The sequence below is a fragment of the Leptinotarsa decemlineata genome, unplaced genomic scaffold, assembly GCF_025532065.1.
Source record: "Leptinotarsa decemlineata unplaced genomic scaffold, Ldec_3_MD MMD2_tig00026354_RagTag_RagTag, whole genome shotgun sequence".
NCBI classification, from domain to species: Eukaryota; Metazoa; Arthropoda; class Insecta; order Coleoptera; family Chrysomelidae; genus Leptinotarsa; species Leptinotarsa decemlineata.
The window spans coordinates 6,060,468-6,077,154 of record NW_027412702.1 but is presented as its reverse complement, the minus strand read 5'-3'; the positions used below and the strand labels follow the sequence as shown (position 1 = coordinate 6,077,154).

Genomic DNA, 16,687 nt, shown 5'->3' with positions numbered 1-16,687 from the left:
TAACTACCGAACCCTGAGAAATAGGTAATAGATACTTCACTGTTTGAGAACTCTCGTTGATGTTTATAAACTGATTATCCTAATGTTGCATTTTCAAAGGGGTGGACTGATTTTATTCATAGAACGCACCGGGCCAGTCCATCCCCGATCCCAGCGATAATCTCCCACTTTGGCCTTTCGAAGAGAAGAAACATCGCCGGGTAAGTTTCTTTCCTTACCTCGGAAAGACATTATTTACGCTTGCAGCTTGCAAAGGCATTCGAGTTCGAGACTCTCAAATAAAAAAAAACGAATGTGTGCATTACATATGTCGTATGGCCTGCTTTTTCTTCTGGAGACTGGAGGTTACGTCTCGGAAAAGAGAGAAGAACGAATGCCGTTACGAATTTTTGCCTTTCATGAACTAAATTGTTATTGTCTGCACTTGCGAGCCAAGAAAACCGGTCAAATTAATGACCAGTTCCAGAATTCATTTCAAATTTATGATACTTTGGCAAAGTTAATAACTCAAAACGTATTTAAATTCTCGATTTGCGACTAATTATTAATTACCTATTACAAATTATCACTATTGCAAAGTGAAAATCCCTGATGAATCGTAAAACACAAAATTACATCAACGGTGGTGTATTTTTTTTTAATGTTTGTACTCAAAAATAAGTTCTTTCATGAAATCCTTGTATTATCTACTGAAATATTTTCACTTAATAAAATTCCTCTACCCACATCCAGTGTTGTTTGAGGTTATGAGTTACGTTTGGTTCATTACAATGTTCCAAAGTTGAAACAATTGAACAATGTGACGAATTTTTCTAATTTGTATGGAGTTGAGATGTTGAGAAGCTTTTTTGGGTGCTAAGACCATGTATGTATTGATGCCAATGTGGTCATGGGTCATAAAAGTCTCTGTTTACAAAGTCGAGCCAAATATATATGTAGATCGCAGTCGAACAAAATGCTCTCAAAAAATTTCAAACGCATGCGCAACGTTTGACGTCTATCTGTCAATTTTTTTTTTTGATTATGTTATCCGAAAGTTTGGCAGATATTTATGTTTACCACAAAAATAATTTCATTTTTCATTATGTTTACATTCGTATCGAAATAATATTCAAGACTATCAAGTATCCGAAAAACACTGCGCCGCATGTGCTTATTGCGTGTTCTTCCATCTTTTTCATGACACACAACTAGCAACTTTGCCCTCTCTACTAGTTTGTACAAGTATATTGCTGGATTCATGTCATATCCTTCTGAAAATAATTTTCATGAATTGTTTGACTCCTGTGATCCAGTGCCTTACATTCGCATAAAATATGACGAGCTGTATTTGTCCCTTGCATTGTTAATACCTTAGGTTTGCGTTATACAGCCCTATTTTGTTCAGGTATCTTCTCAATGAACTGTATCCAGTGAGTAGTCCAGTGTTTGCTCTGAGCAGCTTCCTGCTTCGTTCAAGTACTGCCCAATCTGGTTTTGTACCAAATAGTTTGCTACCCCCACAGTTAGTTTAGGGCCTATATCTGATGTTGATGATGTGTGCCTGCGATGCCTGAATGCACTGGCACCTGGCATATAGTCAATTTGTTCCTGTTCGCCAGTCTTCTCAGTTCTTCACGACATTTCCAGACCAGTCTCGATGTCACTTTCAGGTTTATCAGTGCCCCAAGTGCAACCTGGCTACCTTGCATACAGTTCAGCATGGAAATTCCAGCAAATTACAACTCCCGTCCCATGTTTCAGATGGAAAATATGTTTTTTGTTCACATAAGCTGTCTTCATTAACCATATTGGAATGAATTGATATATGGCTGAGACCCGTACATGTGAGCAGTATTCCAAAGCTGATCGATTCTGAGCCTCTATAAATCATCATTAGAACCCTCTGAGGAGTGGAATAACTTCCGGTGCGAAGAACTTAATTGACTCTATCACATACACATACTGCACTCCCAGGCCTTTCAAAGAAAAAATTATTCGATCAGATCTTTTACTCTGATCGGGAGAGCCAGAAAATAGACCGCTAACTTCGAAGTTCTGGTATCTGTAGAGTAGGGAGGGTGAGTGTAGACTCACAGCACTTAGGCCACATGTGACCCATTGTAGGCCAAGATTCGCCGAACACACAAGCTTTTTGGTAACCCTGAGGTGTCTCACGGTGGCCTCCGCGAAGGTTTTGGAAGGTGCAACGATATTATTGTCGTTGCGCGGCTTCTTCACCTTCTTGGGGTTCCCTCCGTGGAGGTGCACACGTGAGGGAGCTTTCCTGCAGAGGCAACCGGTTCCTTGCCTTTATTCAAGGCGCCCGCTGCAGGAGGTACTCTTGCTCTTGGAGGTGATCTGCTATGTCCAGCCTCATTCCAAGCGGTAGATTGGAGTGGACATTTCTGTTCATCCCCACCCACCGCCTTAGATTGAGGTGAGCACTTCTGTCCAGGCTCGGAATTGGTTTTTCTTTTTGTTTTGTTTCATTCATGTGTGTTCCCACGAGTAGCGAGGAAAGAGTTGGTCACCCCTGACAGAGCCCCGCATTACCAGAGGTAGCCTGATTGAAATGAGGTTTCGCCCAGTTCCCCAAGGGGATCGTTCCTGACTGCATATTACCCTGCGGCCATTCAGCTCTCGGCACGATTCCTTACACCTTAGCTTAGGTAGGCTGGTCCACGGTGGCATGTTTTGCAAAGGCTTTTGAGAAGTTTTAGTTCCCCTCACCCTACTTATTCCTGCCACTGACTAGGAGTCCGGCAACCCCGTCTGTAAGGACACATTGGCTTCCCGAACAGGGCTTCCAGTCCCCTGGCCGTTCTCCTATTCGCCACCTGTACTGTACTGTACTGGGGACGCGCCCGATAGGTAGTCCAACCCAACTTCGAAGTTATGTGGTCCAGAATAATGATTCACAAGCAGTTAAAATGTCTGTAGTCCGTTTACGTCACCAACCGTCTCAAGCTTGGATAACAATCAAGAAGAATATCCATCAGCCGGCAATATAATTATTGAAGTTGATCGTTCAACTTGACTCAAGTTATCGAACAAGATATATTCGCAAAAAAGTGCATCGGCAGCAATAACTGAACTCAATCAATTGAAATTATGTCTGTAGATACTGTGTTCGGTGTAAAGATCTACATACTGTAAAATATTTCTGTTAAAAAGCTGGAAAAGTGTAATGGACTTCGACAATATAATACCACAGGAACAAATAAAAGGAACATTCCAAGTTACGAAACTATAAGTGAATAAAGCAGGCTTTTTTATTTGAAAATGTGATTATTCTTCAGTTTTGATCTCCATCTAGCTTAATTCACTTTTTCCAGCGATTATCCAACATTTCGATTCCCTTCGAATAAGGCGATTTCTCAAGGTCAGCAAAATAGGTCTCCATCTGTGCGATGACCTCGGAATTCGAGCTGAATATTTTTCCCGAGGAATTTTTTAGGTTCGGGAAAAAATTATAATCGTCGGGGGCCAAATCTGTCGAATACAGTGGATAGTGGACCAATTCGTAGCCTAACTTGCCCAATTTGACCTTCGATTTCATAAATAGATGAGTAAATCAGTACGTTATATTGGTGGAACAGCACCTTTCTCTTCAGTTTCTTGGTCCAGCAGGTCGAGTAAAGCAACAATTTATTCAAAAGATACTCAAGTGAAGTAGAAGTAACAACGAAAAGTAGTCTAATAACTGACGAATAAAAGAAGGCAGGTAGATAGATAATGAAACTGGACAAAACCCAATTCATCGAAAATGAGGATGATCAGAAAAAATAGCAGTCAATAATGAAAAAATTCAAAGATCAATGTACACAATTAATATGGCACAGAAGATTGTTCGTAGTTCATAACCTACTAACAAAAAAGAATGAGAAAATCGCAAAAAGAATAAGATTTCAGTTGAAATGCAAAAATTCAATTAAAAAGCGATCCCTATTACTGAAAACAGTATTAGTATGTTCAGGATATTTTTGTGCAATGCTCCGTCACTTATTTGAATTCGATTATAATTCAATTTCCGCAAACACCGCGACTTCCTGTGGCGATAACGGAGTGTTTGATCGATCCAAACATATGTCAAAGAAAACAAATATAAGTCGTCAAAGTGAATTCGTGAGGTCGGCGAACGGGCGAATGAGAATCGTATAACCGAACATGGATATGTAACTCATTATTCATTAATTATCATAAGTAATTTGTTTGAACCATGTACCTACCGGATAATTTATTCGTCGCAATCCTCGATTGGCTAAAAGCGTGGGTTTGTTAGTAGGATTGGCGAAATGACATTAATTAGAGAGATGTGAAGACAAATCTGATTCCAGTTATATATTTGAATTTTCAGATGTCACTACTTATTTTAACCATCCGTCACAGTCATATTCTCATGGCACGAATAAGCTGCTCATCCTATTTTCAAATCAACTGAACTCTCCAACTTTTAAGAATCCCAGGTTACTGAAGACGCCTATGACAGGGACCCGATAAAATTTTACACTTAAAAAAGATCACCTGTACACAATTTGATCAATGTCTTTTATACATTATTCAAATCAATGCAAGTCTTGGGAAGGTGAAACTTCTAGAGAATAATCAATCAGTTTTCTGAGGGGTAGGGGCATCAGTATTATTTCCATACGATAGGTAGAATTGGAAACTGGCGTGAAACGAATCTAAAGAAAACACTTTTCTCATCCCAGAGACGCGTTTCGCTAACCAAGTTAGTATGAAGAGTATATTAGGTATATCAAGTTAGACCTAATCATATGCATCATTACCTCAGGTATGGGGGTCATCAAATGAGGTTCATCAAATGAATTACTAGTATTGTGTTAATTTGTCATATCATCTCAATTCCTTATCATTTCACTGAGTACTAGTCATTTACGTAATATTTACCTGGTTTTTGTTCCTAGTTATCATATAAAAAAAGTGAACCTCAGGTTGTTTGGAATGAAACCTTTATCTCTGCCCTCAAATCGCATTCCACATTTTTCGATTTCTAAACTTTTATAGGCCTGCCTATTGGCACGTACTGGTATCAAAAATTTCAAGCATTTTGCACTTATTCTATGGTCGTTCTCTAAGGCGTGACATTAGACATCTCTGGTGTACGAAACCGAATATGTGAAATATGTTCCTCAAAACAAGTTATTATAGTTCGCTCAGGTTGACCAGCATACATTTTGTCGCAATCCTCACAGATCATTTCGTGAATCTGAGACTTTTCCTCCGCCCTGTTCATCTAGTTGGACAACCAATACTATACGAGCAGAATACCAATCCATTGGTGTTTGTTGTTTATATGGAAGAACTATAAACTTTTATTCATCATTTCTTTGAAAACTTGAGGATTTACGAAGAGGCTCTGAATTTTAATTTCATTGTTAACTCATTGAATTTGAAGGATACACGTTGCATTTAGCTATTTCCTTAATAATTTTCTACCGATGTTGTATTTGTTTTTGCTTAAAGGGAACGTGACCAACAGATGGACAAGAAAATATTCTTGAAAGTGCTAGTATTATTTTTATATACATCAAATTCTCAACCCTTCAGAAATGGATATGATATCCTGATGATACTAACTTCATTAGCGAAGCGCGCGAAACTTCAATTTAACCAATTTGAAAAATGCGAATGAAGAAGTCAATAATACCTCATGAGATTATTCTCTCTACTTTGAAATGAGGTGAACTATGATCATGAACCATTTTAACTTCTATCTACTAGATAAATCATGGAAACTAAAAAAATACTACTTATTGTGAAATTTGATACCTTCGTTCACATATCCATTTTATCGTGACCATAAACATCTACTAATGAAACGCAATATACCCTTTTCAGCAGAATCCGTTTTTTGTAATTCAAGAACAGCCATACGTCTCAATTACACCAATCGATATAAAATATTGACAAGTATTTCCCAGACAGGCGGCACGAACATAAATAATATTTTGAAAGTAAAGTATTCACAGATAAAATATGTTTCAAAATAATATAGATAATTCATGTTTATAAAGGTACCTGCATGTCAAATGATTCATAATTCAAGTGAGATAACCTTGAGAGGCGTATGATACTGGCAGTAAAGAATATAAGACAGCGATATATATAAGAATGGAAATAATATTTCTAAAAAAAAATTCCGGAAACGTTTTGTAGTAAATGTCAATCATCATTATTTCCGTTCAATATCACGGAAACTGATATTATTGCTATAAAAGCAGTAGGTATATAGGTATTTTCGATACAAGTTTCTTTGGATTGGAAACTCCATTGAATAACGTTAAATATTGGACATACGAGTGTCTTTTGTTTGGCTTACCGTGTTATTTTTTGGAATTTCATTACCATCAGCAAATGACTTTGATTCGAGTAAAAGTCGATGCAGTAAATTTCTAACTAGAATATGTTAATACAGCCTTCAATCATATATAATTTTATGCATTTTTACATATTTTGGTAGTTTTTGCAACCCAAAATACAATGATGAAAATTTCCGTTACCAAGATACTCGACTTTGAAACTGAGCGTTTGTCGATAGTGTGTCTTCACGAGATATGTGTGATTATTGGTTCAGCGTCTGAACCACGTCTGAACTATTTTAAAGTGAAGCAAACGTGAAAGTGAAGCAACTTATTTACGTGTATTGGTGTGATTGCGTTATGAAGTTTTGTCTGCTCTGTTCAATAAAAGGTACAAACGCATTTATTTCGTTAATACTTCGAAATACGAATTTACATCAAAGTGATCCTCGTAACAAGAACAAGTTCATTTAACGAACTTGTTTCTTCGCATAGCTGTTTGGAAGGCTTTATTAACCGTTTCATTTTTTGTAACAATTTTTCAGTCCATTACAAATAATAGTTTCTTGGGAATTCTTTCATCTTTCATAGTATCACAACATATGAAAATTAATACAAACAATCAAAAAATAATTGAACTTGCACACGCTTTCACAGAAACTTTTTAGCAGGTTCCTCATTTCATATATCTGCGCAGACGTCACATCCCGTTTTACTGAACCGCTTCTTTGAGGCTGTTTTCTGAAGCATCGGATTCACTCAGATAATTTTTTAAGCAATATTCTTAAATTTTCGATTTAATTTTTGGAATTAAAAACATATTGAAAATGAGCCTATTCAATAGGTGTTATTTACCTTCAATCATGAGTGGACTCTATTCCAAATAATTATTCAGGTAAAATGAAATACTACACAAATTGAACTTGATTTGTTTGTTACCTGCTTGGCAGATTCGCATATTAATGCCCTCTGAGAGTAACATAAGTGTATTTTCCACTGTGACAGAAGCTTCAATAATATTCGCCATCCTTCAAGTTGCTTGATTTCCAGATAAACAATTTTATGACAAAATCAAAATTTGCTTGTATATAAAGCAAAAATTATTTTTCGAATAATTCACCATTGTCAGAGAAGGAAAAGAACACCATACTGTGAACTAAATATGGTCATCTCTATTATCGCTCAAAAAAATTCTTTTCTTTACCATAACGACGACCTATTCACTCGTTTCTTCCAAACAAAAATATACATATTGTAAAATTGTTACTTGAAGTTCAAATATTGATTTCAAATTTGAGACATATCAAAATGATTTATTATTCGTTAACGTCACAAGTCTGTCCCACTCATATACAACTTGTCAAATCTAGGAAGCGACTTCGTCTCGGCTTAGGACTTTCCCTGATGCGCGTTTGTTACGAGACTGTGTGAGAGAGAGATAGAATTCTCAAGTCTCTTCCTAGTTTTGACAAGCTGTACCCCTTTTTTAGCTTCCATAGTGGTACTTGCAAAACACGGTACCATAAAGTAAATAATAAAGTAAATCATCATTTCTGCAACAGAATTTTTTCAAAGAACAGCAAAATTATGAAACTTCCCAACGTAATAGTACAAGTGAATATTACTGGAGTTTTTCCCAGGTGTTGGGTTCTAAACAGTTCATCACAAGTGTATAATAGTACAAGTGTAAACATTAAGAAGGAATGATAGAATCCGACTGAGTGATGTTGCCAAGCTGATGGGATATATAACCTACAAAAATTTTTGCGCTACTCAGCCAGATTTTGACATCACTATAAGTTTGAACGCATCTATATTTACAATGCAGAAAAGTGGCATCGGAGGTCCTCAAGAGGATTATGGAAAAATCGATATTGCTCTCATACACCTTGGGTCTACTGGCAAAAATCCTTGACCTGGGGAGATCTGAAGGAAGTTAGTTTATAATGGGACTTCTCATTTAATGAGAATATTAATTCGAAAAAGATTAAATATACTATCATTGAGTAACTTTCATACGACTGACTCGACAGCTATCAAATTATAGACGGTCAGTGAGGGAGGTCTTAAGGTAAAGAACCTACCTTCATAAATACGAATGTAGGGAACTTATAGTCGTAACATTAGGAACTATATTCAGAAATGGAACAAGCCTAACGAGGAAAGTTGTTTGGACCATCGATATATAAATATAATACAAACAAAATATAATTGTATAACAACTGCAGACAATGAAACAAAGAAATAGAAACAGCTGGTCGTGAAGGTAACAATTCATGGACAACCCAAATTATGTAAAGAAGAAAGGAAGTTCAAAAAAGGTCCTGTAGAAACTGGTTCAGGAAAGAAGATTGTTGGAATAGATGTCATTAGAAGATGAAAGGGGAAAACACAATAAGTCCTTGAAGCTGCAGGATTTTCCGGAGAGTTAAAGAAATGGACAAGACAAATTTCTTTCAAGTAGCAAAATAGTGACTCTGGCGACGTTATAATGTATCAGGAAAATTTAAGGTATTTACGTCTCACAGCTTTACGTCTCACAGCTGCAATACTCGTGGTATTGGTTCAGTGGAAGAGCTTCATGGAGCAAGAACCGAATCGACCCCTCTACGAAACCCTTGGAAGGATCGATTGCAGCTTGAGAAATTGTTTTGATGCAGATTCTGTGAAACATGTTCTTCCCTACGAATCAGTAGACAGTTGTCCTGAAAATCTTGCGAAGAAATTTGAATTAGATAATTAAGGAAACACTTGCTACATGAATAGCATTTTACAAGTGTTGTTAATGACGAACGATGAACGAGAATGTTTACTACTTATTCACGAAACTAAAACACCTGTTCATGCTTATATATCTTTTTTGCCACCAACCGATTTCTTAGAGTCTATGAAGTCCACTTACTTAGGACAACAAGAAGACTGTTACGAATTCTTGGGGTAATTGTTGAATACTCTTCGTGATCAAGAAAAAAGCAAAATCAGTACTCCTTTTGCTGGAGAAATCCTCACTGATTTACTTTAGTACATGTTCAAGAGGTAGCAAAAATATATGTGACTTTCTGAAACTTCAACTTGCGTTTCTTAATATGACTGATAACCAATCCGTGCAAAGCTTATTGTTGAATCATCTGAAAACAGAACTTTTAACGGGTGATGATCAATTGTATTGCCAAATATGCGTCAAACTAACCGACTATTATAAGACAAAAAGTATATCTGAGGCACCAGTCAATCTAATAATTACACCGATGATCTTCAAACATGACTCAACCTCTGACGGAAGCACCAAACTGTTACGAAGGTTCAAAATAGATGAAGATTTCAATATAGCAGACCACTATTATAATCTTCATGCAGTCGTTGTTCACTGTGGTTCTGGCGTTGAATCTGGTCATTATTACGCAGTGGTCAAAGACGAAACAGACTGGTTCAAGCTTGACGATAGTCGTGTCACTGAATATTCTGGCAATATCTTGAATCCGGAGACACCCTACATTTCATTCTATGAAAGAGAGGACATTGGCAGATCAAGATCTTCAGATGATGTGATGCTGCAGGTTTTCCGCGCCACTGGAATTAATCAAGTTCCTCCGGAGCGCCAATTAATTTTTGTTGTTATTGTTTGATAATTTCATAATTTGTATTACTTTTAATGAAACTTCTAAATTGATAAACAAAAGTTTGTATTATACCTTTTATATTATACTTTTTCGAGGTAATGTTTCACAAAACATTACTTCAAAAAACGCTTTACAAACGGATTCACGATAAATAAGAAAAATAAACATAGTTATCGTGTTATGGTGTCATAAAATATCAAACCAAACAACCCACACGTTTTCAAAGGTAAGTATGTAGTTACATGTAGATTAATGACTCATATCTCTAGATGTAAACTACTTACGACCTCTTGAATAATAACACACGCATAACATCAACAACTGGTGTTGCATCACAAACGGACCGTTTTTTTTGTACGTACGACATTTCGAAGGGAACAATAACACATCTTTACGATGCGATGGTTGTTGGTTGCACATGTTTGTCATTTGCTTGTCCTGAAAAGGCAATCAATCATTCTGGAATTCAAACGTTTTTCCTCATCGAACACATTAGAAAGTGTTCATTCGTCTTTTTCTATAGTAATGAAGAAATGTTGGAGGAATGCAGAGGGATCGGCCTAAGATGTTGATTATCTTGAAAATGCAGTTATGTGTTTCAGTTATATATTTTTATATTGAAATTATTATGAGTGATTTATCATACAGAGTCAGAGTAAAAAATTTGAGCATAATATGTTGTTGGAAGGGAACGACTTTAGTATTTTTTCATGGACATTTTTTAACTCTAGAAGAATTTTGTAAACTAGTCCATAAGATTGAAATGATGAAACACCTGCCTTCATATTTAAAAAGTCAATCAAAAGTATTGCTGGGCCATTGTGCGAATTCATCCCTATGATTTGAAACACGCCGTCATTAAGCCATGTCTTAAAAAGGAGATCCTGATATATTTGATATAATCATCGTCCAATTAGTCTGCTCAGTGTATTCTCAACATTATTTGAGTTGGCTGTGTATTATAGAATATTTAAGTGACTTAGAAATGAACAACTTTTCACTATATGATCTTAATATACAGGGTGTCAATTTGAAAACTTTCCTACCTTAATATTTTCCTCCCAGTAAATAATATGACAAAACAGGTCAATATTATAGTCAATGGGGACACTTTCAAGGAACGACAATGCGACCTCTCACACATCGACTCAAACAACTGCATTTTTGAGCACCAAAAACATCAATTTGATGAGTTATTTGTCGTATAGTCCAGAGTGGCAAAAATGCTTCGACAATTAGTTCAAACGCATGCAAAAGTGTATAGATCTTCATGGGAAATATTTTGAAAAACAAAGTGATTTTTGATGATTAATATTGTTTTTGTTCTTTAATCCCGAAATATAAAAAGCAACCCTCCTAAAGTGTTACTTGAATGAATATCACAACACAACAAAGTTTTTGTTTCGGGGTTGAAATTAGATGATTTTAATGTATTTCCACGTGTTAAAACCGAAAGTGACCATAAAAATTATATATTAGCTCTTGTTTTCAAGATATAGTATCATTATATTATATATATGTATATTGAGTTTTCAACAAATGAAATATTTCATCACCAACAGTTGGTACACATGTTTGTTTACATAACACCCCTCTCATCAGCTGTTCTTAAGTAGTAAACATAACCTATGTGAGTTTGTCAATTGTACGCACGTGGTTGCTATTGAAATTATCGTGTGAAGTTGATTTTTAAATTAATTTAAGTGCTGATCTGAAATGCCTCGAAAGTGTGTGAATTCTGTCGATAGCTTTTGCTATATATGTGGTGAAATAACATTTCATGTTTCATCATTTTCCAAACAGAGGCAACACACTGTTTTCCGACAGTTCGAGACTATGCATATGATGATTCAAATGACAGTGACCTGTAAGAAGGCCTGTTGGACATCGTAGTTCATCCCTACTGTTGTCCAACAACTGTTTGGTATCAAGATTCGAAAGGTGAATAAACGCCTTGGAGTGGGCCAATCCTGGAAGATTCTGCCAGAAATCCATAAATCTTCTTCCCATTCAGGTGTTCAGTCTTTGCAAAGTCTTGGCAAAGCCTGAAGCGATGCCAATGACAGGTTCTGGTCCGATGAAGCTGCTTGCAGGACCCTCCTCTGCAAGGGAGTCAGCAGCCTCATTGCCTTCCAGGCCAGTATGACCAGGAATCCAGACCAGAGACAATCTGTTAAGTCTTCCGATCGAGGAGAGTCGTTTTTGGCAATTTGCTACCAATTTAGACGTTGCTCGGTAGGAGCCAAGAGCTTTCAACGCCGATTGACTGTTCGAGAATATTTTTATTGACTCGTGTGCTGATCTGAAATGCCTCGAAAGTGTGTGAATTCTGTCGATAGCTTTTGCTATATATGTGGTGAAATAACATTTAAGGCTCAGAAACGTAAAATGACACCTATCGTTAAGACAGCCTATGAACATTATTTTGGTGTGAAAGTTAGGGACCAAGATAAATCATGGGCTCCTCATATATGTTGTAATTCTTGTTCCGTCATATTGCGAGAGTGGCTGAAAAATAAAAACCGGGCAATGGCTTTTGCAGTACCTATGGTTTGGCGTGAGCCTACCAATCATACAGACGACTGTTATTTCTGCTTAACTCCTCCCATTAAGCAAGGTTTATCTATGAAGAAAAGAGGAACGGTTAAATACCCTAATCTCCTATCTGCTCTTCGGCCTGTACCACACTCAGACAATTTGCCAGTCCCTTCTCCACCCCAAAACTATGAAATTTTAGAGGAAGGTGATGAAGACTGTTTAGAAGGAGCAACCCATCCTTCTACATCCTATGACCCTAATTTTGAGGTAAGCGATAGGTCTAGTGATCCGCACAGAATTAGTCAAGCAGAGTTGAGTGACCTTATAAGAGATCTTCGCTTGTCTAAGGAAAAGGCTGAGCTGTTAGGGTCAAGACTACAACAGTGGAATCTTCTAAAACATGATGTGAAAATATCTCAGTACAGACAGCGTCAAAAAGATTTGCTTCCTTTTTTTGAGAAAAAAGAAAACCTCGTAGTTTGTTCTGATGTTAATGGTTTGATGGACTGCTTGAATTTGGATCACACTCCATCTGAATGGAGACTGATTATAGACTCTTCAAAACTAAGCTTAAAAGCTGTACTTCTGCATAATGGAAATCAGCTACACTCTATTCCTATAGGTCATGCAGTTCACATGAAGGAAACGTATATAAATATGAAAACACTTCTCCAATCAATCAAATATGAACAACACAAGTGGCACATCTGTGGTGATCTGAAAGTCATTGCTATACTCCTAGGAATGCAATTAGGGTTCACCAAGTACTGTTGTTTTTTGTGTCGTGGGACAGTCGGGATAGAAAATCTCACTGTAAAAAAATGAACTGGCCTACACGAGACCTAAACCCTAATGAGAAAAATGTAGTTTACGAGCCTCTTGTAGATCCTAAGGATGTTCTCCTTCCCCCATTACATATTAAGTTGGGACTAATGAAAAACTTTGTGAAGGCCATGGACCAGGAAGGACAAGCTTTTAAGTACTTGAGAGCAAAGTTTCCCAGGTTGAGTGATGCTAAAGTCAAGGAAGGCATCTTTATTGGGCCTCAAATCCGTGAAATCGTAAATGATCCTGCTTTTGACATGATTTTAACAGGAAATGAAAAAAGAGCCTGGGAAGCCTTCAAGGGGGTTGTGCATGGGTTTTTAGGTAACAAAAGAGATGATAACTTCACAGCATTGGTTAAAGAGCTTCTTCAAGCTTACCACCAACTTGGATGCAACATGTCCTTAAAAATTCATTTTCTTCACTCTCATCTTAATTTCTTCCCACAAAACTGTGGAGCTGTGAGTGACGAACATGGAGAAAGATTCCATCAAGACATTGCCTTAATGGAACAGAGATATCAGGGCCGTTGGAATGAAGCAATGCTTGCAGACTACTGCTGGTCTGTGTGTAGGGATGCTCCAGAAGTGTTTTATAAAAGACAAGCTAAACGACAGCGATCTTACAATGAATCGGATGGACTTAATTGAAATTTGGTGGTACAAACTTCTTTTATTTGTCAAAACACTAAGAATAATGTTTTTTTTTATTAATTTTGTACTTAAAATATTCTAAAAGAAACATAACAATATTGTTTTATGTACTTTCACTTTTCACGTATAGTATAACTACTCTTTAAGATTAAGTACTGTGTATCTCAGAAACCAGAGCTAATAAAAATTTTTCATTGTTATTTTCGTTTTTATCACCCCAAAATTAGTAGAAATTGACTAATTTAGTGTAGGAAACATTCAAAAAATATTTTTTTGTTGTGTTGTAATTTGTGGCTTTGGAAGCCACACTTAAATGGCATGTATTTAATTAAAATGTACCTTATCACCATCAATCTAGTACTGAAAAGGTACTGCATTGAATTTTATAACCATTAACCAATTATTATCAAGAATAATAGTGATTTCAATAAAATACAAACATTTATTTTTGAAACTCTCATAGTCTTAGAGCCGTATTCAGGTTAGGTATATAACTAACATACTCACTTGTTTATAAATTGATGGATGTAGCCGTTGTTACTACGTGGTAGGAAATCATAATTAAAAAAAGAGAATCAGAATTGAAACTTTCTATGTTTTTTATCACTTTTATTTGTAACTAACGTTACTGCAGTTTCATCCTATAAGGACATTTTCAAACTTATACATTAAACTGTTTAATTATTCAACAAAAACTGCCAGTGCAGAAAAAACTAACAGTGTCGTCCATTTAAAAACATTTACTACTAATTGAATAAATTCTACAAATCTAAAAGACCTGCGACAGAGAATTGTTCGGGAATGCCGATTTCTGACTCCGGACATCTTCAATAATGTAAGGAACACTTTCGAAAGTAGACTGTATTATTGTACGGAACTAGATGGAGGTCATTTTGAACACTTTATCCGTTGATTGTGTTGCCATTGATATTACTTTTGTTGATTTCCTCAATAAAATTAGCGACAATGAATTTTCTGCTTTTTCTTAAATAAAACGTTCAGCATTTAATTTCTTATTAACGAATGAACCAATTTCGAAAAAAAATATAGAAGTAATAGAGGGACGAAAGACCTTTCAAATGATGTATCACTCGACCCCCCATGCCACTGAGAAAAAAATTGGGGGGTTACTGACCGCATAGAAATAAAAATTAACGTATTCTTTAAAATTTTCGATTATACGTGCGTTTCTGACTCACAGGGGGGCCAAGTTTTCGTTGGAACGCCCTATATATTATAGCTACCATAAGGCAATTGTTACTTTTGTAGGATTGAATAATGATATCGATAATGTACATACACAAAATTAGTAACATCATTTTCAAGCCACGTCTCACACAATGAAAGAATATTACGTGTTTGCTGGTTAGATTTTTATAAGCTTGTCAACAGTATATGTCCGACAAGAGAGGAGGAGCCTGCCTTCCGCTGACGTATGTGTGACAGAAAGGAAAGCCAGGGAAACTGGCGCCGTTACGCGTTGGATAACGAAGCGGTTTATCCTCCCATAAGAAGTTATCACTTCTAAAACGAACATCGTAAATATATAAAGAGGAGACATATTGGGGACAGCGAAGCAAGTTCACGAAATAGAATGAAGCAAAAGTGAAATTGTGACCAAGGAACTCAACGAAAAATGTGTATTTTAATCAACTCTGTCGAAAGAGTTCTGTATATATGTTCATGTTCATTTTGAGAACGGTAAAAAAAAGTAAATATATACTTTTTTTCAGTAGATTACTTAATTCGCAGGCCAAATTTGTGAATATGATAATTTACTGACTAATTGGACTCTTCAGTGTTTTATATTATACAATAACAACTTCTCTATTTAGCTTCGTTCATTTTTCAGATTGTGGACAGTAATAAATCCAAAAAACAGTAAAAAGAAATCGATGTTTTGAGTCTGGTGTTCATTTAGCTAATACATTATTTGACACTCATTTTATAGACGCATGAATATGTGATATTTGATTATGAAGTCCTAGGTACTTACAAAAAACAACTCAAAAAATTTCAGAGTTTGGAAAAGAAAAATTTTACAATAATTTCTTTCACAAAATTTTTCAGGAACACTGTGTATGAAGGGGTATAATTTTAACTCATGCTCTCAGTGAACCGCATTGTCTAGTTACAATACATTTTCAGAAATATGTTTCGCGCCACAAGAGACCGTCCCGTTACTCGTAACTCACCCCGTACAATAGAAATGTATGACTGTTCAACATTTTGAAATCGACCAAAAGATGCCTTTTTAAATACAAAAAATTTAACTCACCTCCTATAAGTCACATTAGAACTGAATAAACTAGTAGGCCTTTTCTTCCTCTCGTCCACGGCTGACTTTTGGACGTTGCTGGCTACATTTAAAGATGCTGAGGAAGACTTTATCTGCAATACAATTCACGTAAACAACATAAATTATATTATCGAAGTATGTATTTCGAATCGTGATAACTTGTTACTATCTCTCTATACGCTTTGTTCGTTGGCATTATTTTAACTATTATAATACAAGATAGTGAAGCTAGCCTAACACTGGTAAATAGAATGAGAGAAACTAATGGAGACCGTGAATAAAAAATATTTAGGTCGAATCAGAGCTCGTTCTCCACTATTGAATTGGAATTGCCATTAAATCAGTTATCTTTGAGAATTCCTACATAATCAAATTTGCTATCAAGACCGGTACCTACACTAAGACCACGTATTCACATCTTTATGTTGAATTTATTGAATTGGGTGT

General features: G+C 36.1%; 1 protein-coding gene across 4 annotated transcripts in view; it reads right to left on the bottom strand.

The window, feature by feature from the left end:
- The window catches only part of LOC111502138 (cytospin-A), a 168,494-nt gene that overhangs the window by 69,035 nt on the left and 82,772 nt on the right, over positions 1-16,687 (bottom strand). For all 4 annotated transcript variants that reach the window (XM_074184184.1, XM_074184182.1, XM_074184183.1 and 1 more), the window contains exon 4: positions 16,220-16,332. In XM_074184184.1, the coding sequence (XP_074040285.1) occupies positions 16,220-16,332 (113 nt within the window). The remainder of the gene's footprint in view (positions 1-16,219; positions 16,333-16,687) is intronic.